Consider the following 23,921-nt stretch of genomic DNA (forward strand, 5'->3'; position numbering starts at 1 on the left):
CTGATACAGTAGTTTGCACACCCTCTAATAGAGTCTAGCAGTTCTTCTAGCAACAGCCTTGAGACTGTATACCGTTCTGGAGTAAAGCTTTGCCTCTGATAAAAGCCTCATCTAAAGTAGACTATAGTTTAACCCAGAGTTGTTCTAATGTGGTCTGATTTGTCTTAAAGCTTAGTAAACCAGCTTCATCTTACTGAATTCCTTAATTTTAGAAGCATTTCACCTTGAGGTAGCAGGAGTTAGAGGCACTACAACTGGGCAAGAACAGAGGTCATCACTAGTTGCTGCTTCTAATTTTCTGTAACCCATTAAAAAACAAGCTGAGGAGGGAGAAAATAATTTTATCGGTATTAATGGCTAGCCAAGTCTATTTAGAAGATAATCTATTGGAGTAATTCAGATACTTCCTTTTGTCATTAGAGCTTTGATTATTTTTCCACTCATTTAATATATTATTAGCCATGACGAATCATGAAGTAGAAGCTGATGAATAAGGTATCTAGGAATCATGGACAAAAAGAACTTTTTAAGAAACCATGAAACACTCAAGTAATTAGCCCAGTATATTCTTTCAAAGCCTTACAAAAACTTGTTGATTCAAGACTTTTTACATGCGCTGTTCTTCTCATACTTTGACCACTTTCACAGGTTTAGAAGCTCATTGGAAGGATGCTGTTTAGTTATATGCTTCTTTTGTCTCTAAAACTACTTCCAGTGATGGCTCCAGGGTAGAGGTGGCAATGTTGTCAATTTCTGAGAAGCTGGTTTTACACTGTATGTGTATGTGTAGAGCCAGAAAACTCCCTGGATAACCTGCACTTCCTGGAGTGCATTTGTAACAACCTTAACAGCATTTTCTGTCAATAGTTTTGAGGATTATCATTAAGTAAGCCGGAGCAAAACAAATAATGCTTATTCAAGAAGATCTGAGATTTCAGGTAATATTATTTCAGGACTCTTACAACAAAACTTTCTCTATTTGCATTTAATTTCTTTTTAACTTAATTAGAAAAAAATTAGAAAGAACACCAAAGATGGGTAATGTATTTCCTTGTCAGGCAGTCAATCTGAAGTTTTAGTTATGGGCTGGTACCTGATCAGAGTAGTTACCATTTCAATTCTAGACAAAGTTTTCACATGAAACTGACTAAAATCTTTAAAATTACTGCACTGATGACTGCTTTGTGCTATTTACAATATCTGTCATTATACAGAGTATAAGGAATATTGGCAGTAGCATTTTCAGATTACAAAGGCATACTTGTAGAGGCAAAGCAACATACCACAGGTACTCTACTAGAAGTAAGGTCATGCATTGTCTTAAAAATAAATTATTTATTTACAGTTCACATAAAATGAGTGATTTTGTTCATTTAAGATCAAAATCAGATGTTCTGTGTTAAAATGAAAACCAAGGTGTGCAATTAATGGAAAAAATTGCAAGAATTTCTACTCCAAATGTAGCTCTTTTTAGTGTAATAAAAAACTAAAATTCACAGGACTCTAACTGGTTTTGACCACCAATTCTAAGTAGGTTGCCTTTTAATTTAAAAAGTTATTTTAAAAGAGTGTAACAGACAAAGTGTACGAGCTTGGGCTGATAACTACGTAGATCAGTTTAGACGTTATCAGAGGCAGAAATGCGCAGTTGCAGAGAATCCTCTGATATATGTGGTAAGATACAAAATTTTAAAAATAGCAACAATAAAATAGGAGTTAGAATAAGCAAGAAACATGCTGTGAGCAGGTAATTTATGTATGTGTGTATACAGTACTAATACACATATATGTAAAAAGACTATGAAGAAAGAGCAGAATGATAGCTAATAAGGGTATTCAAAGAATTATTTATTTATTTATTCTGATTTGCCCTGTAAGATCACTTTCAATCATTTTTGGCCCATCAGGGTCAGCCATCTGACAATTCTGTATTTCTGAATTATATAGAAATATTTTCAGAATGCTTGCCACTGCATAAAACCAAAATGTTAATGGCTTCACTAAGTCAAATTAAATTTTAATGGCCATGGTTTAATTTTTCTTTTAGCCCATTCACATCCTTTAAGTAGCATTAAATTTGATTCAGTTGTCTTCTAATATCACAGCTGACCTGAATAGCGTTTTCAATTAGCCTTTTGGATAAAGCAGATCTGATACATTTTTAAACAAATAAAGATCTCTTTTTGTTGGTTAAATGCTGATATTTACAGCTCATTTAATCCATTTATTGAGATGCAATGTCAAAAAACAAAGGGGTTTTTGTACAATGCTGGTGAAAAATGTGTAGAGATGAGACAAAAAAAAAAACCAACAAACATCTTTGTTTTGTAAAAGAAAGGAATTTAAAGGAAGAGGAGCTCAAAAAGATCTGTTTAAGATCTTAAGACAGCTGCATGACTGAGAGATTAACAAAATAATTTGCCAAGAACTTACACATTGAAACAGTTTAGGAGATGGTGAGAAAAATAGTGAGCTGACAGTGCAGGTTCCTCTCAAATTTATTTTGACATTTTTCGAATAATATAATCTCTTTAGTAGATGTCCCATGTTTTTTTAATTGTGCATTCTATGCTAGTATAACAGATTTTAATCTTTTCATGAATTATTTTGGTGTTTACAATGTAATATGCCTTTTACTTATAGAAAAAGCAATATACTTTCTTAGAAATCTACCGCAGTTCATTCAAAAGCATCTTTGATGTTTCCATAATTCTGTTTGATGCTTGTCCTCATTTTTGGATGACAGATTTTCAGAATCTTCACTACATAACAGAGATGGCCTACTGTGATAAAACCTTCACTGTGTATGGGGCAGGCATGAGGAAAAAGGCTTCTGGGTTTACTGCTCAGCATGGGATACAACAAAGGCAATCTGAAGTCTTTTATGTAGAAGAGCAGGGCTGATGGTCATTTGGATTGTAGATGTATCTTTTCTAGTGGCTTTGGTTATCAAAGTGCAGGAGAATGGTATTGCCATTAGCTAGAGAAGATTTCAGCACTGACTTCAGTTTCGCTGTTTACTTGCTTGTATCAGATTATAAACCTGCTCACAAATAACTTGCTTTCTCCTGATGTAGAGTTTTAGCTGTAAAATAAATACCAGCCTATCATGATGGCTCACTCATTAGACTCACCTAAGTGGAAAGAAGCGGTGACAGCTGTCAGTATGAATAACAGTACTCCCAGCTTGAAACTTCAGTGGCTTGTGCAGTGGCACTCTGAGATAATATACCATTAGAATTCCAAAATATTAAAACAGATTCTCCATTATTTACACAAGTTTCTAGACAAGTTTGCCAAAGTGAATGTTCTGAAAAGTTTTAAAAGGGGTTTATAGTGCAACTGTTTGTACTCCCATGTAAGATGTCCATGTAAAATAATTAACAACCTATATTTTACTGACCAGGCCCATTTTAGTGGGTTAGCAATAAAACCAAAATTGCTCATTAATCATTTTAGAACAATTAACACATGTGGTACTGTTTACTATTAGCATTACAAAAATTAAACATGTTAAGTACTGAGTTCTGGTATGACATTGAAACACTCCCTTATTATTTTTCTTCATATTTTTCTTTTTTTTTTTTCCTTTCTCTTTTTTTCCTTTTTTTTCCTTTGGAGGGGGAATTCTCTGCCTTTCCTTGAACATGATTCTCCCAATATATGAATATGACATTTTTCAGTGATCTCACATTTTTCAGTGAAGTCTTTTGCAGAGGGCACAGGCATTGGTTCTGATGCAGTTTGAATAGAGTACCATTTCATCCAAAATACCTCATCAAGGCCAAATGCCCCAGGCATTATTATATCGTACAATCTGGGGCTACAGCTGGGGGAAGGTTGCATGATACAGAGCATGTACTGAAATTGATTTATCAGTATAATTTTATAAGGTGGAAAATCATGTCCTACACTAAGGGTGAACTATTGCTCTTTGAATGTTTTGGTAATTTGGGAGTAGATTAGTATAGGTCATGGGGGAATAAAAGCTGTTCTGATTAAAAGGGAGATTTACAAATAATTGGTACCTACCTTTAACATGTACAGAAATGCATTCATAGACTGAGTGAGCTTCATTTTCAAAATCTGTGGAGAGAATGACAAGTAATTCTTTGCAAGAAAATCTCAGGAAAGATCAATTATAACCTTAAAATACTCTGTAAAAGAGTTGTTATGTGTGCTGCAGTTAATTCAAAGTGCATAAAATAGGGTTCATGCAGTTTGCAGACTCATTCTTTTTTCATGCTACTGATATCAGATATAATAGGAATATGATAGCGAATATGAATATAAAATTTTCAGTAATTTTTTAATTTTATCGCATGCTTCACTATGTAACAAAATCTAAATTCAATGAAGATTTGATTAGCTCTTTTTGAATTTTTTAGTGGCTTTTCACTAATGTTTGTATTGTTGTTTTATTTTTTTTAATAGTAAAGGCAAGAGGGATTATGTTACTATTTAGGAAAAGGTTTGATGAAATGGGATGCTGACAAACATGAACATTGCAAGTGAAAATATATCAGTGCTGGTACAGAAAAGTATATCCAGAAACTAAAGTAGATCATACATTTATATTTACAGTTAGTTGGAAAATATGACAAAATATTTATAAGTCTTGCTTTGTTTTCTGTGGAAATTTTTAAATTTAAGAACTGGACAAATATCATTCTGTCGCCTTGTAGGGGCTATAATTAAAATTATTTTTTTTTTTTTTTGTGAATAGGTTAGTCAGAATTTCTCTTCCATGATGAATCTCAGTATAGAATTTTCATACACATTGTGTAATTTTGCTTAAATACAGGGGCGTGTGCATCATGGAAGAGGTAGTTAGAAGCACAGAAAGCACATAAAGTGTTGCAGTGACTTTTCAAGACTTCTGAAATATTTTGATTCAAGTTTTAGCCAAGTAATTGAAACAACAACTTAGTGGATGATCAGGGGACTGGAGCACCTCTTGTATGAAGACAGGCTGAGAAAGTTGGGGCTGTTCAGCCTGGAGAAGAGAAGGCTGCGTGGAGACCTCAGAGCAGCCTTCCAGTATCTGAAGGGGGCCTATAGGGGTGCAGGGGAGGGACTCTTCATCAGGGACTGTAGTGACAGGACAAGGGATAATGAGTTAAAACTTAAACAGGGGAAGTTTAGATTGGATATAAGGAAGAAGTTCTTTACTGTAAGGGTGGCGAGGCACTGGAATGGGTTGCCCAGGGAGGCTGTGAGTGCTCCATCCCTGGCAGTGTTCAAGGCCAGGTTGGACAGAGCCTTGGGTGACATGGTTTAGTGTGAGGTGTTCCTGCCCATGGCAGGGGGGTTGGAACTAAATGATCTTAAGGTCCTTTCCAACCCTAACAATTCTATGATTCTATGATTCTAAGTTGGACAGGAAAATATAAATATAAATAACTAATAGATGTTTTAATCATCAACAGACAGTGTCAAACGCTTTGCACAAGTCCAGGTAGATGACGTCAACTGCTCTACCCCTGTCCATCAGTTCTGTAGCCCCATCATAGAAGGCCACCAAATTGGCCAGGCAGGATTTCCCCTTAGTGAAGCCATGCTGGCTGTCACCAAGCACCTTGTTGTTTTCCATATGCCTTAGCATGCCTTCCAGGAGAATGTGATCCAAGATTTTGCGAGGCACAGAGGTGAGACTGTCTGTAATTCCCTGGGTCATCCATTTTCCCCTTCTTGAAAATGGGTTTATATTTCAGGATATATTATTTTTTATATATATGTTATATATTATGTTATATTTCAACTTGGCTAAATCCTCATTGAAAATACTAGATTGAGTGAATAGGGAGAGAAAATAAGCTATCAACTATAATTATCACTCAAAATTCGTAGAAAAGTCAAGCACCAGCAAATATTTCAGTCATTACTGTTTTTTTAATGGTTGGGGGTTTTGGCCTTATATATGAATATTCTGGGGAGGAATTATATTTTAAAGTACTGCTCTAGAGCTTCATAATAATCAGGATGTTTCTTATAAACATTTGACATGAAGACAGCTAATACCATGCATTGATTTCTGAAATGTTCAACCAGTGAATTTAAATGGACTGATTTTAATAGTCAGGCCAGGAAGTATGTTCAAGTATGATATTTGAAATGTACTTCTTGAAAAGTATTTGCTGTAAATGGATGAGCACTGAGTGTCTCGAAGTTTTACAGGCTGTCTCACAAATGAATAGTACATAAAACTGAAAAGTATTCTTGAAGTTATAGAGCATTAGGTACAAGGAGGACTACTAAGATAGTGGGATATATGCAGGAAAAGATGAAGTAGCAAGATAAAAAGCAAGAGACAGGATATTTCAGATAATGTGGCAAGATAAAAGAAAAATAAAGAACAAGTTGTCAAATCAAAGACATACATGTGATAACGATGCATAGTTTGTTAGATAGTTCTGTTCCTTAGATTTTATCTATTGAATAGTTTCATTGGGGTCCACCTGTTAAAAAAAGGATGCCTTACAAAATCCAATCCACTCAAGGTGGGAACAGGATGAAGAGAGACAGATAATGACACTGTGTTTGTAACAGGCACCCCTGCAGAAGTCTAAAGGAAAATTGAATCAAACTGGATCAAAATTCTGACAGCAGCCTTAGACTAAGTTCCAAGCAGTAAAGTCAGCTGTAAGGTAGCATTAATGGGCCAAAGATAGGGCCTGATTATGATTAAGAGATTTAATTAATGTGTTAAGAAAGAACAGTGCTAATGATACTTCACAAGCTTTCCATCAGACATATAGGTGTATCAGAAATCAAGCATTTATTTCTTATTTTGTTTCAGATGGTTATACTGAAACATCTCTTCACCTATGAATTCTGATGCCTGTCCCTAAGCAATTCAGATCAGAAGTAGAAATAATTAATTACATTTTGTCTTGTTTGCAGTCTTTCTTGAGTGTCTGTTGCTTCCTCTGAGAGTTTCTTGATGCCTCAAAAATGTATTTCTTACTAATCATATGGCAAGATAATCATGTTTGTTAGTTTGATAGATGTTTCAGGGTATCTATGCCAGAGATGAAGATTTTGCTCTCTATTAGTGAGCAGTTACTAAGATGAACATTATTCTGTGTTTCACTGTTTGCAAAAGAGATTTTTGCAGCCTTGGGTGCCAGACATTTCAGGGTTTGCAGAATCAAATGCCTATTATTTAGAGTCAAGAGATCAAAACCAAGTTCTAATTATAATATGTAATATACTGTGTCACTTTTACCATAGTTTTATTCATAGAAAGCTGTCTTGAAAACAAGATATTTATAGCAGAGTTTACTCATTGCTGGTTTACTCTTTAGCAGAAGTCAGTTTATTATAGGCTAGTTGGTTGGTTTGAAGATGGTTGACAGCACAAGCAAAGAATGATGTTTTCCTGGCAGTTAGTCATGAGAAAAGCTGCAAGCATTGGTGACATTGTACTATGATTAGATCAACCAGGGAATATGTTTTGCAGGTCCCTGTGAGCAAAAGTAGCCTAAACATTTTAACTAAGTGCGGCATGATCATGCCAGTGGTCTGGGGACATGATAATGAGGAGGTAACTGCTGGCTAATTTTTTAGTTTTCCTTTTTATGATATGAGTCAGATAGACTTTTTTCTACATGACAGATAACAAGGAAAAGACAAAAAAGTATTAGAAATAAATCATGTAGGAAATACCTGAATTACAGGTTGTTGCCAGAAATAGTCCTTTAAGTTTCTTTCAGTTTGAGAATGGTGGAATTTATTATGGATTGTTGTTCTATTGTGAGAGTTGGATGGAAATGTTCAGGCAAGTTTTTGAAGGATGGAAATGTTCAGGCAAGTTTTTGCAGAATGGAAAATCAGCATTAAATAGAGAGCAGCAAAGCTGATAAGACAGACTTGGTTATAATCAGCTTTGATAGCTGTTCTCTGGTACCACTAGGGGCTATCTTGGAGAACAAAGAAAATGCAAAACATTATGGGTTGCTTCTTTTTGTATACAAGTTTATAAATACATATTAGTTCATATACCAATAATGTTACACTTTGCATGCTATGTTAATGATCAAAGACTGCAGAAAGTTTTCCTTTTTTTTTCAGCACATTTTACACCAAGACACAGTTCTAGTGGGTAAACACGGCAGACATTCCTGGTTATTTGATCCTATTGCAGAGGTTATTATGTCTAGTTGCACCTAGTTTGTCTGCTTTAGTAATAATATCCTCACTGAACATCGTTACTTGTGAAACATCTTGATGTTGATTTTGTAGTGTGCGTTTGTATCACTACCCTAAATAGTACTACATCCAGACTTAGTACATGTAGATCCTATCTTCATTATTCAATCAGCTTGAATGAAATGTGAACAACCTGTTGGTGCATTCTAGCTAAAAGGTGGGTGGGAGCCTTGACACTGGTTTCAGCTGAATCATGAGAAAATAAAAGGATGCTTTCATCTAATTGTTTTGAGAATCTGAACTGGCAAGAAATGATGACCCAGGAAATGCATCTTCACATTTCACCCTAAGAAATAAAAATAGGTAGCTACAATGAAGATCCCTTAAAATTTCCTTTTAAGTGAGGTTACACAACAGTGTGGTTGTGTGCAGGTTGAAGGTTGAAGAAATCAGGACTGTATTCAGACAGAAGTCAGAACAAGAGTTTAGAGAAATAGGACATGACCGGCTCTTTGAGAGACTCTGAAAATACATGGCTAGAGCTTTACAATATGTGGATCAGGATAAAGGGCACAGAGAGAACACTCAAAAGTCACATTCTCAAACAGTATCTCCTTGTGATGGTTTGGAATTAAGGAAACTGGTTAATAATAATCACAGAAGTTGTCAATTTAGGATTAAATCAACTAAGCCAAGTTCATAAGCTCCTTAGACTGAGGGAGGATCACATCTTGAAGCTGAGCAAAGGAATTTTGTAAAGGAGGATGACAAGATTTCACTATGGAGAGATTTACTTATGGCAGCAGGTAGTTTTAGTGACAGGGTTGTCTACACTTCAAAAGGCTTTTCTGGTATGCTTATACCTGTAGAATATATTCACAGCTTTTCTCTGTGGAGATGAAGTGTTTCTTTGCTAGCATAGTTTAAATTATTTTCTCAAATGGAAAAAACAGTATTGGTCCAAACGGTACAACTGTTTCAGGTCCAGGGAACTCCTGGCTAACAGTGTCATTTCACACAACAGTTATCTTGTCAAAACACTGATGTAGCCCAAATAGACAGGTTTTGATTTTCAATTTATGTTTGACAACTGATTGCAGAAACCCCATAGTTGTTGTATTTTGTAATTCTGGAGTAGAATATGTTCATTTTAATGGTAAATAATAATTTATCTGTAAAAGTCTAGTTTTATAAATGTATAGCACAGGTTTTCTAAATGTATCACTTCCCTTAGACAAAATTAGTAGATTATACAATCCAAAGTAGCTCTCAAAAGAGAGCAATTTCATTTTCTCTAGATTATGCTTCTGTAAAATTCCTAACTACCTTGCTTGCAGTAAGGGTATGCAATCCTGGAAAATTTAACTGTTCACTCTAAAAATTCAGGTGAGCAAGCAGTGTCATTAAAACTAGTTTGTACTCATGCTTGAAGTTTAAACTGTGCATGTTTTTTTCAGAAGTGCTAGAGTACAACTTCAGTGTCTTAATAGAAAGGCTAGACTCAAACTCACCATCCTGCTGCTGTGTGCTAGCAACCACACAACTGTTCAATTTGAAATTATCAGTAATTATATTCTATTGGAGATGAGATAGATTAATAAAATGTCTTAAAGTAATGGCAGCTAAAGCAGAATTATACATATTTCCACAAAAGCCGTGAAAGTTTAACTTCAATCAGATTGTCATGTCTGTGTCTAATGCAAATGCGTGAACACATGCCAGCAGTTCAAACAGAAGTTTTAATCCTATTTGATGTTACTGTTTTTGTTGGTTTTTTTTTTTTGGTGTTTGTTTGTTGTGTTTTTTTGTTTTTCTCAATGGATGTAAGCGATCTATTTTTCAGTTCAAGGAATTTTAAAAGAAAAACTGTCTTGTTTATATAACTTCCAGTACATCTGAGCAGGAAGCAGATAGAAACCTCTATTTTTATGGTAGCTTGATTCTACAGGTTGTTCTGTCACTGCCAAGTGAAAACCAGGCTGAACATTTAATATAATTCAGATATTCTGAAAATGCACATTTCCTTCCTTGCATGAACGTTAATATTGTCTTTTAAATTGTTTAAAGTGAATATTTTGAGTTTTGGAAATGCCAAAGTAGACATGCACGAAAAAGAACTTTTGGATGGAAGTGTCTGTGATGGATATGACAAAGGAAATAGTTTGAAACTCTGAAGAGAATGAAATGCACTGGGATTAAATGCACGTTTTGAATCTGCCGCCAGAAAGCTTCAATACAACAAAAATTGTTGCTATAAAGCTATTTGTTAATTCTGTTATAGTGTCAGTATAGAAAAATATCTTTTTTCTTTCTTCTTTAAAAATAAAATGTCTTAAATATTATCTCATATATATTAATGAGCATCTGAATAAGTAGAATAGAAATATAATTCTGAACCAAAAAATTCTCTCTTGGACAATGAAAATATAAACTAGTAAATAGAAACTGCCTTAGCTGCAAAATCATTTTTTCTAGTATAAAAAAAAAGTGTGACAAATGGTTTCATAAAAGCTTTTTAAAAATATACAGCTCTCATAATTAATAATGGACTGTTATCTACTTATTTCAATAAATAATTTGAATGCAGCTGACCTTTCTGTTTTCTCTGCTGCATTATTAATGGTGTTGAAGAGACCACTAGGTTATTGTTCTAGCAGTATATATTTTGCTTAGTTGAGGTTTTGGTTTGCAAGTAATGCTGTTTGAAATGTTGCACTTGAGTAGATTATGTACCCAGCTGAGTACATAAAAAAACTGTAAAGCTTTCTGATTTACAAATCCAGAATGTCAATATATTTCGGCTGTCCAGCTCCACCTTTAAGCATTTGGAGTACATACATAATCCATAGCCTGCTCTTGATTACCCCATCTAAATTGCAGACTTCATTCTCTGGCAAAACACCAGCATAAGGTGAACACAGCAGCAGAATCTGTCTTGAATCAGAACAATATCTGTATATAATGATTAATGCAGATCTAGAAGGGTCGAGAGTGCTCCCAGTTTGTGGTAACTTGTCCTTAAAAGCAATAGTCACCAACTACCTGCAAAGAAGTCTGGCAGAAGTCCTAAAAACCTTAACCTTCTCCTTTTATTATCTAAGATTGATTTATTGTTGAATACATATATAGGTTATTTTCTTTGTTTATTTTTTCTTTGTTGTTGCTGTATTTGGGTGGGGTTTTTTCCCAAAGTTCATCGTACTCTCTGAAAGTTCACTGAAACATCTGACATTTTTGAGTGCACTAATCTCTTTGTTGTATTCTTTATAAGTATATATAGTTGCATTTCCTTGTCTCTCAGTTTGCATAATTTTAAAGTCTTTGTTAAGCCTTTGAATTGGGCCAAAAAAACCTGGGTATTTCAGAATATCTGAGCAGGTCTAGTCTGAAATGCCTGCTCTTACAAATAATGAAACTGTACCTTCCCTCCAGTCAAGATTGATTCTTCTGTACTTACTGCATATTGGAATTCGTTTGTTGTTTTTTTTTTTTTTTCCATGCAGATTTCAGAATAATCAAAACTTTACAATTTCTTTTAACCAAAGATACTGTACCACTGTCATACAGACTGTTAGGAGTGAGAAAGCTTGCTCCATATAATCACAGAATATGCTGTGCAGTAGAGCTTACACAGTAGAGTTTACACATGTGAAACTAGATGTTTTAACTCTAAAGTATCATCTGCATACTCTTACATTTCAGCTGAATATATGAGATCCCAAATCTACATCAGTTCTCATTGGAGTGTATATCTCCTTCAAACAGTATTGAAGGGGTTTTGGTTCACCATTGATTGTCGCTCGGCAAAATTTATGTATGCAGGAAGCTTCTGTGATGTCACTTGAAACGCTTCATTGAAATGGAGTGTAATTTAAAAGATTTGCTAAGACAGCAAAAGCAAAACTTCAGCAATGTGTTTTGTGACAGATTGGTATGGTACATTTCATAAACTTTAAAAGCTTGAAATTATAGGGACAGCTTCCATGTACAGTTGCATTATTTACATGAAATTGAGACGACACTCTCAATGACTCAAAGCTTAAGCATAGTTTTGTTTTGGTTGGTGGAATAGGGAGTTTACTTCAAATATAGAATACAGAGAGCCTAGAGTTGTCAGTAGCAAAAAGTCCTCTTGCGTGCAAGCCAGAACAGGTAAACATGCGACATCAAGGTATAATTGCTGACAGCCACATTCAGGCATTTATGTCATGAAAAGCTGGAAGGCAATAATGCCATCTAGGCAGTACAACTATTATTATACATAGAGATAGCCAGACTTTTTAATTAAGAAGTAGGTGATGAAATTCTTATGTAGCCGTTATCCCATTTTGCTGTCTCAGTAGAAAAGAGGCTGGATTTAATTTTGTACCTGTTTCTACCAGATCTGTTTTTTTGTTTTGTTTCCTGTTTAATTAATTTTAGCACGTGAATAATAGGTGGTCCTCCTCAAAATACATACAAAAAAATAGATGAATCAGATTGTTTGCAATGGGTTTGTTTGTGGGATTGTATTTTCTGTTTTGGTTTTTTTTGTTTGTTTGTTTTGGTGTTTTGTTGTGGGTTTTTTTTGTTTGGGTTTTTTTTTTTTTTTCAAATCTTTACATTTTGACTGCCATTTTTCATAATGTTCCACAACATAATGTTTTTCTCAGATAGCCATGTCTTAAAAAAATCCTCGTGCAGTTGTATTTTAAACCGAATATGCTTGGTAATAACTATTTACCTTAGAGTCTGCAGAAGTTAATAAATAAACCCACCAATCAGCATTTATTCTTTTCACAAGGCAAGGGAAATAAATATTTTAAGGTTATGTGTTATAATATTTTTAACTCATTAAATAATTTTGAATGCAGATAATCTAATAGACCTTTATAAAATCACTGCAGAATTTCAAATTCAGCAATACTGCTGGTCATTTAAGTTCTTCAGTTAAATAACCATTTTCTGATTTATCTTTTCTTATTGCATTAAAGTAACATGAAATATATGTTAAAGCAAAGCTTCAAAAAAGATATCAATGTGACAGGAAGAGGAGTTACCCAGGTGTCTTGTAGTCTGAGAAACAGCCACTGGGTTTCTTGTGGGTCATAAAAGACACACACAGTCAAGCATAGCATGACATACACTTGGTCTTTGAAAGCTCATTTAATGACAGACTAGGTGAATGGCATGCAATACTAAGGTTTTTTTTGGGCAATGTAGTCACTGAGGGTGAAATTAGGTTTTAAGTAAGATTTAAGTGGTTTTGCACTGGTTCTCCTCACTTCAGTGATTTTTTTCAGCCTCAGAATATTATTTGCAGGAATATCTGGAGATGTGATCCCTTCTGTTGCAGCAGGTGACACTGCTTTGTCCTGACTTGAGACAAGAAAAGATGCATTCTCTGCATTGTTAGGTGTTTCCCTAAAAGTCTCCTTGAACAGCAGCTACAAATGCACCATAGTAGTGAAATCCTGCTAGATAAACGAGAAACTAGAAGTGCTTGTTTTGTGTATCCAGTATTAAAGCTGTGTTCCCTTATGCTGTATGAGTAAAATTTCTGCTTCTAAAGGGAAAGGAATTTTCCATTGCTACTTCATTGCAGAGTTGGATTAACTTTGAGAATAAAATAAATAGCTTCACAGCTACGAAAAATGAGTTATGCCCCTGGTGAATTAGAATTAGTGTTACATTGGGCAAGAAAAGCAACACTTCAATGAAGTGTCCACCCTCGGGCACCTCTTCCAGAGAAGACACATGTAAATCTTTGCCAAATACTTACGTAGTTCAGTTTGGTTTATGTCAAATTACTTGGTTGGATGAAGAAGATGCTATATACTATCTTTCACTATTCAAACCTTTGTAGAAGCCTGGTTTATAGCTGTCTGGGAGAACACTGGCTCAGTTTTCACAGTGTTTTCATTTCTGAGACAGTCTAATCTAATATCATTTTACTCTTGAATCAGCGAGAAAGTAATTCTGCAGGCAAAGCTACAACAGCAATTTTTCTTTTACCCCCAGATTGCCTCAAGGTGAGTTGGAGTATCTCTCAAATGTATGGTATCTTTTCAGTTAAATATACAATTAATTCAGTTTTAGTTTTAATTGTCTTTGCTGGTGGCAGAATTTATTTCAGTTAATTTGATCATTGCTATTTCAGACATTAATCAGCATCCTATTAAACCATCTCACAGATATTAATTATGCCCCAAAATAGCTGTGTCATGTACAGTCAGGGAAGAATTAATCCTCAAGGGACAGGAATTCCAGAATTTCCTTTGATATGGATTACAAAATTTCAATCAGTTTGGGTTTGGATTTCCAGAAATATTCAACACTCAATTTTTGCCAGCTTGCACAAACCAAGTCCAGTAGGGTGACTGAAATTCTGGTAACTAAAATCAGAGTCCAGCTGAAAAATGTGCAAGTATTTTCTCATGCTGGCACTTCTCATCTCAACAAGTATTTTACAGTCATTACAAAGAAAAGAGAATGAATTTTGATACTGTCTGGGAACCACTAGAGTCAGACTACCTTCAGAGGCAACTATGATCTAAGTCAAGCAAACCAGGAGAGCAGAAATTATCTGAAGTAGACAGATATTCCCATACCCATATCTATCTACCACAGAGCCCTGATCAGATCTTGCTATATTGTTTTCCTCATTACTTTAGGCATGTTACTTTATTTTTGAAAATCAGGGACTGATTCTGTATGTGGACTGTGTTGAGATTCATTAACTTGGGGTGAAATACCAGGTGACACCTGCCATAGATACTTGCAATGTAAGGTGAGAAAGATCCTTCAATTATTATTTTTTTTATAACCATGGGCAAAATGATGATGTAGGATTTGTAATTATCCATTGCATTAAATAAGCTTTCTCTTCTTATGTACCACCACAGTTCTGCAATGGAGGTCTTCTATGAGTTTTAATTCTGGAATCAGAGGTATATTATTCCAGAAGATACCTTTGGAGAGCTGAATATGTCTTCATGTGATAAGTGATATAGATGAGCCTTCTGACTATCTAATCTGATGAACTATTATATGGTATCTTGCCTCTGGCATCCTCATCAGTCTTAGGTCCTTGTCATATTTAAGGTGGAAGTATAAAGATCATGCACCTAGAGAGCAAGTGAAGCTGGTGGGAGAGTTTGGAATATTTGAGTGTCCCTAGTTTATTCTAGCTGAATGTTCTCTCATCCACTCACCCTCTGCTGACAGAGTAATCATTGCACAGTGTGAGTCAGGCTTGCGAGCAGTTACTTTTTGCACTCTGCTGTCTCTGCTTTCTCTGTGTTAGTGTTTTATGCGTTGTTAACTTTGGTTGAGCTGTTTTTGCAGTTCAGCGAGCTTTTATTTTCCTGCTACCTACTCTATATGTATGGAAACCACCATTGAATCAACACTGTTGAATCTAAATGCTGTTTTGAAAATGTGGAGCTGACTTTAAGATTAAGGAAACCTGACCTAAAGCTGACAGTGATTTGAAGAACAGGTTATATGTGGTGTACAGGCTTTAGCTGGTTGTTTATGTTAGCAATGGACTAGTGCAGTATCATGCTGCTACTTAGGCTGTTAATGCTCCTTACAGTATTGATCAGAACATATAGTTGAGGGTTTCTGAGGAAATAACTTCAAATAAATGTTACAGCATTTTCTTATAATCTGGAAGACCTTTTCTATCACAAACAAGATAATTACCTTTTTTGTTTGTTTGTTTACCTCTTACTCAGTTCTTGCTGCAAATGAAATGAGAGTGTTGCAAACATTGTGTCTGCCATTCAACAAAATCCTTCTGCATGAAATCACTGTTGCAGAAACCCTTGCACAGATATGTTTTTATTCATTTCCTTGGAAAGTGCCTTGCTCTTTCCTGTCAGTGTACTAATTACATGTTTAGCTAAGGTCAGTGTCCTTTTGAGTCAATAAGGTCACTTAGTTTAGATCTAGATCAATGGATAAAGAACTGGCTGGATGGCTGCATGCAAAGACTTGTGGTCAGTGGCTCGATGTCCGGCTGGAGACCAGTAACGAGTGGTGTCCTTCAGGGATCAGCGTTGGGACCAGTCTTGTTTAACATCTTTGTCGCTGACATGGACAGTGGGATTGAGTGTGCCCTCAGCAAGTTTGCCGATGGCACCAAGCTGTGTGGTCTGGTTGATATGCTGGAGGGAAGGGATGCTATCCAGAGGGACATTGACATGCTTGTGAGGTGGGCTGATGCTAACCTTATGAAGTTCAACCATGACAAGTGCAAGGTCCTACACCTGGGTTGGAGAAATCCCAGGCACAGCTACAGATTGGGCAAAGAAGAGATTCAGAGTGGCCCTGCAGAGAAGGACTTGGGGGTGCTTGTTGATGAGAAAATGAACATGAGCTGGCAGTGTGCGCTCGCAGCCCAGAAAGCCAACCGTATCCTGGGCTGCATCAAAAGGAGTGTAACCAGCAGGTGGAAGGAGGTGATGGAGACCTCATAGCAGCCTTCCAGTATCTGAAGGGGGCCTATAGGGATGCTGGGGAGGGACTCTTTATCAGGGACTGTAGTGACAGGACAAGGGGTAATGGGTTAAAACTTAAACAGGGGAAGTTTAGATTGGAGATAAGGAGGAAATTCTTTCCTGTTAGGGTGGTGAGGCACTGGAATGGGTTGCCCAGGGAGGTTGTGAGTGCTCCATCCCTGGCAGTGTTCAAGGTCAGGTTGGATGAAGCCTTGGGTGAGATGGTTTAGTGTGAGGTGTCCCTGCCCATGGCAGGAGGGTTGGAACTTGATTATCTTGAGGTCCTTTCCAACCCTAACTATTCTATGATTCTATTCTATGATTCTAGATATTAGACCTGAAAAAAGGTTTGAAGACATTTGTAACGAAATAATGAATTTCTGATTAAATTCTGAATTCAGTAAATTTACTCAGGTAAAAGAGTCTGGGAATTTTACCTAGTGGCAAGTAAACTGGAAGCGGCTTATACCTGAATACTGACCAATATGGAAGAAAGTTCTGAAATCTGTGGAATTGCAGTCAAGAATTATTCTTGCCTGAATGAAACCCGTGACTCCTTTGGAATAGCGGATTTTTTCTCCTCTGGCTGTTAAACAGTCCAGGATTTTACCTTTCATACAGTAGTTGTAGCATTGTCACATTCCAGTACTTCCAGCTTCAAGATTATTTTTTTTTCTCTTTATAATGGAGTTTACGCAAGAAAAAGGTGTAGTTCTTCATAGTTTGAGTGACAATGGCTCAGAATTATTTTTATATCTGGGTGCAAGAAATTGCCTGTCTCAGCAAAGCCTGAGACCTTGAAATAAGCAAATCCACAAGCATGCAGACTGCTTGAGATCTGGAATAAAAATTTTTGTTTCTCCTCTGAGAAGGCATATGCTGGGAGGAGACAGGTAATAGAAGTACCTTCATCAGGACTGTGGTTATTAGAGACAGATTTACCATACCACTTCTATTTGGTCAAACTTGGTATCAAATGATGTTCTTCATTGCTAGTACAGTGAGAGTTAAATTAGACCTAATGTAGAGAATATATCAATAGAGTAAAAATATGGCATCAATATCAGAATAATCAGAAAGAAATCTTTGAACTATGTATGCATGTGTGTGCATGTTTGATTATAGCTGTAATTACATATTTGACTATGCATGCTACTAGAGGCTACTAGAGTTTTCCCTCAGGAACACACATTTTACAGTACTTATTAATTATTAGTCTGCTATATCTAAAAGGAGCAATTCTGCTGTTTATCCAAGCTTTCTCTTTGCTGCTTAAACAAATGTTCATTGTGCTATATCACAATTTGTCCATTCCTTCAGCTGTGTGTAATCTTCTGCAACATTTAATCCCTTTTCCATTGCCACACAATCATCACTTCAGCAATTGAATTTGGTCTTCCTAGATGTTTATGCATATTGCTCATCTATATTCAAGGAAATATTCAAATGGCCTTGCATATTTTCACATCTCTTGGGGGTGTCTGTCTAGAAGCTGTTCTCCCTCTGTTTCCCAAAAGAAGAATGCAGAGATGATGATGCTTAATTTAACATGTAATGAACTCCCATATTTCCTTCCACAAATAAAGGACTTGTTATTTTTTGTATTGTCTTTCAGATGCTTAGCTAGCATCCAGCTTGCTATACAAATGAATTTCAGATGGCTCACTTTTAATCTGAGCACTTTGGAAGGAGGAGAGAGTTATACCCTCTGATATTTTGTGCATACTCTCCAACATTCTATCGAAGGCCATCATAGTTCCAGCCTGAGATTACTTCTACCAGTTTTCCTAGCTTTTTGTGGCAAAGTGCAGTTATACAATAAAAAGGTCAGGAAAGTGAGAGTTTAAAAAAATCTTACCAGTTTTATGGTGAATATTGGTTGCATAGCAATTCCTGATAGCTTGATTTTTCTCGCTGTCTTTCCTGAGTCATTCCCAGGAACCTATTTCACAGCCATGAGGTTTTTCTTATTCAATATGAAGGCTGCAATTTCTACGGGTAAAACAACAATTAACATGTGAATATTCATATTATCATACACTATTTTAGTAAATACAGTCCAGTTTCATCAAACTGGCTTACTCAAAATATTAGCCAATACCCAGTGTTTAAGAGTTCATATGCCTTCTTCCACAATCAATATTTTCCTGCAATTTTAACATGAATAAAATGTTCAGTTAAATATAAAGAAGCCCGAAACGTCTATGCCAAATCTTTTTCTGTTTTCCATTATTTGTGCTCACTTCATAAGTTCTATTTTGAGCAGTCAAATGATTGTAAGATTTTAAGATTTATTATGTAATTAATTATATGCAATTAAGTTGTTTAATTCCAGGAGCCCCACATAAATTTGTGCTTCTTTATTATTTAATATAGTTGATCAGATGTTGGAAATGAGCACCTGTTAGCTGTTAGTCTTCCAGGTTCTTAAATATATTTGTTTGACTTCATGCAAGTGATAAATTCCTCCCATATCAGTGGTGGTGTTTTCATGTGTAAAGTTTGTATTTGTGTATAAACACTGAAAGATTTAGCACCCATGCAATCTCATTCAGCACTTATAATGCAACACTATGCAAACGAAAATTTTGTATGAATAAAGAATAGATAGGATTTGAGTAGCCATTATATAATACCCTGGGATTTCAAAATACTCTGTACACATACTACTGTAAAATATTTAATCATGCAGCTGTCCATGTAGATTTAGACAATATGATTAGCCTTTGCCATTCAGTCATATATTTAAGGTTTAGTTATAATGATAGTTATGTTTGATGACTTGGAATCTAGATTTTGTATTAAAGCAATAACAGCAATAAAAAAAAAAAAAGAAAATTCCAACAACTTTAAAGGTAATTAACTGACTTCTAAGAAACACCAGCATTATACAAGTTTAATCAGCCAGGAAATGAACACAGTTAATTAGTAGGGCTCTGTGTTTTGCAGTCTTCAGACTTGAATATATTATTAGGACAAAACTCAGGTTGCAATTTGAGTTCCACAAGGTGCTGGTTTTCTTATAGCTCTAGACCAATAGGGATTTAGGGTTAGATTAATGAAAAGAAAAGAAGATGTAAGCAGATCTGAGCAGTACATCCAGAACTTGAATCCATGTCCTTTCCTGTTCAAAGCCTCACAAACCTGAACTCCCCAGTCATGTCACTGATTGCTCTGGCCCTAGGGGCACCTGTGCTTCTGCCTCATAACAGCTCCACCATTTTGAGGTATAAGCAAATAATTTCCCTGGTCCTTTGTACACCCAGGTGGAATCCAGAAACTAGATAGCTTATCACTCTCATCTCAGAGCAGGCCAAGAAAATAAACAAGCTAAAATGTCATTGAAGCTGGTTTTACTTTTAAAATACTACTCAAGTTTTGTACTAAAGCCTTGTGATTTGAGTATGTAGGCAGTGGCATGCCAGAACAAAATCCCTTCATCTCTCACAATCTATTAGTGTGCTAAAATCACTAGCCTGGGTGGATTTATGACACCCTGTAGTATAAAATGGAGATTTCTGAAGCCAGGAAGAGGGAGTGTGATACAGTGTAGTGACTAGGATGCTTGTTTTCAGTGGATGACTTTAAAGACTATGCTTCCTGCACCAAGCACTGGATTTCTATTTTCTATTTAACAGCCAGTGGATGACAGATAACTTGGCTGTGAACTAACTGAGAAAAATAAGGCAATAAAAAGATGAAAAATCACTGCACCAATCATTGGCTATGAAATGCAAGACAAAACTAGGTACTGATAGCATCAATTTAGTGTTTGTTTTTCAAACAAAGTAGTTGTTTCATTTTAAGTGAATGATACTCAGTTCAGTCTCTATATCATGGTGGAGCCCATCTATAGCCCTGTGTAAGGAACCTGCTATCTTGAATGTGGTGGGTTTGAAAAAGACTACAGCCTGCAGCATTCCTCTTGGAAAGCCTCAGGAATGAACAAGAGATTGAGGTTTCATCTCTGAGGTGAATCGGGTGATAAATTCTGGGTTTTCATATCCAGTTTGAAGACCAGATGGCTGGCACCATGGTATTTAATTTTTATATGATAAAGTCCTATATCATAGCTAATTTTTAGGTATATGGTTAGCTTCAGCTTCAGTTAACTGTTGATGTACATGTAGAGTTATTTGTTGATCCACAAAATACATGTTTACATACTTCCTGAGCTGGGAAAAGAACACCTTGGCACTATTCCATCCTATGTGCCCTTTATGTAATTTCACGAATATCCATGGTTCTAAGTTTATATGTATGCACACACAGGTATATAAATATATATATGTGAATAGCCTTACCCTGCTGAAACCAATGGCCACATTCTCTTCAGCTTCAATAGAATAATGGTCTGAACCTATGTGCATTTTACTGCATCTTTTTGCATTATTTACAAGCCTTGAGCAATATGTATTATACAGGTTTTTAATTTACTAGATAGTTTTTCTATTTTAAGGAAGGTAATAAATTTTTCTAGGATGAAATACATTATTTGGTAAAGAGTACTGGTGGAAATTAGACTAAATGTTCAATTAATAGCCTGACAAATTCAGTCAGAAATCAATCCATTGCGAATTAGTTCAAAGAGAAGCTGAAATATAACTGATGCTAACAGTGGTACTATATTCTGTGCCTTTATATGAGATTTAAACACACTAACTTCACAAATAAAAAGCACTTCAATAAATGCTCTCTGTCTTGCGAAATAGGTCGTTAGTGAAACACCTGGAATTTCTTTGGGTTTTATGGCTGGACCAATGTAGTAATTTTTAGATGTGGTTAACCTAAAATATGTATGTGTTCAGTACCAGAGGATGAACTAGGAAGCAGCTCCCAATTCCATCAGTTTCTTATTTTTTCCTTTGATTTTTTTCTTTTTCTTTTTTTTTTTTTATTAATTTCAGACAAGTTTTCTTATGCCACTTTCTGCATGTCTAAGATGGAAACAGTATATTTCTTCCCTTTGAAAAAACATTTTGAGACATGCAAGTAAAAAATGCTATGTAAGAGCTTTGGATTATTATGGTAATTTAAGAGATAATGAATGTCATCCTACAAAATAATTTGGGAAATATTACATGGAATACTAAATGTTTTTTTTACTTCTTGAGTTTGAATTGCTGTTTGGTTTCTGAGCCTAGACTGGTGCTTCATTTGAAACTTCTTTTGAAATCATTTCCACCTGTTTAAGCAGTTTTGACTTTGCTGCAGACATGGCACAATAGTTGCATTATAGTGAGTAGACTGCTTGTCAAATGTGAAACCTAGATTTTAATTTCGTTACAACTTGCTGCTAAAGCTGCTCAGCTCTCTATCAGTTGGATAATTTCCTGTCATGCAAATGGCAGTTGACATGTCTGCCAATCAGTTCTGTTCCTACATATTTCCAAATCTAAGAAATCAGATTCAGTTTTGAGGCACTATTCTAAGAGAATGAGTTATTTAAGAAAATAATAAAAAAGCACATCTTGTTTTGTACGGTTTCCATTTTCACTGCTTCTATAACAGTTCACAAGTTCTCTGAATACTGGGTATGTCGTTGAACTAAAACACACCTGAGCTATAACATCTAGTACCTTTGTGAACACCAGCAAGAGCAGACTTTTTCCATGAACACATAGAAACTGTTTGGAGATATGTATCATTTAAGTGCCACCAGTCCAGATTTCAGGTGCTTACCCCACCTCCTGTATACTGCACCTAGTTGCAGAAATATCTTCTCTGTCCCTTTCTCCTTAGGCTGGCCTGATTGCAGCCAATAAATAGATGTGTATGCAGTCTCTGTTGCAATATTTAGGCCAAGTTCAAAACCTTGTATTGGTTCTGCAATCCTGAGATGAATTGCACCCTGAGATAGATTTTCAGATATTCTCATTCATAATTCTGAAGGGAGACATTCTGCTAGCACAGTTTTGCCTGTTTTGCAATGGTAGCTACATCTTACTCTGACTTAGTTTTAACACATTTGATAAGTAGATGAAAGGCAAGCTGACCGCTTAGACTTATATGAAGAAATAAACCAAAAGGTTATGACATCATTTTCCATTAAGAGTGTTTACAATTAACTTTGTCCGTATGGATTTAATTCTGAAATCCTTAGTGGCTGTAATGAACAAGCTTTAGTCACATTAAAGATGAGCTGTTCTAAAAAAAAAATATTAAAAAAAATCAGCTTAATCTCAGCAAAAAGCATTGTTGTATTTTAAAAGGGAGGAAATGTAAAGTATTTTGATTATTTTTTTTTTCCCCAAAGATGACTGAAACCTTTTCTGGGACTTGCAGGGAAGAAAGAGAGAGATTTAACATCAGCAAATGGACCTGCAGTATCTAGTTAAACAACATATATTATATAATACATTAAAAAGCTCAAATTATTGCTTAATGAAGAACATTGACAGTCCTGATAAAAGACATAGAAGATTCCGCTCTGATTATGTTTCAAAAAACATTGCTATCACTTTGTACTGCAAACTCTCTATGATGCAGCAAAACTATTCTTTTGAAAAGTAGTGTGAAATTCAGTGGGAACTTAACTTTTTTAGTCTTTTTACTGTTTATTGCTTCTAGGGGTAAGAAGACTGGACATGATATAGATTTTTTGATCACCAATCCAGGACCAAGAGAAGACGATGAACTTCTGCATAAAGTTGTTGACTTATGGAAAAAGCAGGTATGAACTAAATAATATTTGGCCAAAGAGGAAATATTCTAACACCACCAATTTAAGCCTACGCAGTCCTTAAAGAATGTTGACTCCTTTTTACAGATGACTGCCGTATTTTGAAATTGGATAGTGCTCTATTTGGTTATTAATCACGATGATCTAGGTGCATCTTCCAGCTCTGAATGCTAAAGTTGAAGGTTGTATCAGAAGTACTTCGCACACATTGTTATATCTTACTCTAAGACTATGCAGCTAGCCAGAGGTAAGAAATCAAGCTAGGTGGGGTTTTGAGTGTCACAGAAAACTGTTCTTATACTTTGAAATAAAAATGTATTTATTTAATTTCTCATTGAGATGGGAGTAGGTTCTCCAAAGGGAACCATTTCAGGGAGCTCCAGCTTTAAGTGTAGTGGATTTAGGTGATGTCATGATGTGAGGTTAGCAAGTCTGAAAGCTGAGGGACCAAAGCCCTGGAATTCTAGCTTCCTTTCAGCCCATAGACCAGCATTTTTCCTGGCTTCCTTTGGAATATTGTAAAAATTGGCGTAGTCTTCCATGATGTCTGGGTTTGGAAAAATGCACACATTTCACAGAGGAACTGTTCATCTAAGAAGGATTGT

General features: G+C 35.6%; 1 protein-coding gene across 17 annotated transcripts in view; it reads left to right on the forward strand.

Moving 5' to 3' along the window:
- Positions 1-23,921, forward strand: part of DNTT (DNA nucleotidylexotransferase) — a 194,919-nt gene that overhangs the window by 127,773 nt on the left and 43,225 nt on the right. For all 17 annotated transcript variants that reach the window (XR_010610936.1, XM_065671972.1, XM_065671975.1 and 14 more), the window contains one exon: positions 23,205-23,307. Coding sequence is in view for 16 of the 17 variants with exons in the window: in XM_065671972.1 (XP_065528044.1) it covers positions 23,205-23,307 (103 nt within the window). In the remaining variant the exon portion in view is untranslated. The remainder of the gene's footprint in view (positions 1-23,204; positions 23,308-23,921) is intronic.

This window comes from Lathamus discolor, chromosome 3, assembly GCF_037157495.1.
Source record: "Lathamus discolor isolate bLatDis1 chromosome 3, bLatDis1.hap1, whole genome shotgun sequence".
Taxonomy (NCBI): domain Eukaryota; kingdom Metazoa; phylum Chordata; class Aves; order Psittaciformes; family Psittacidae; genus Lathamus; species Lathamus discolor.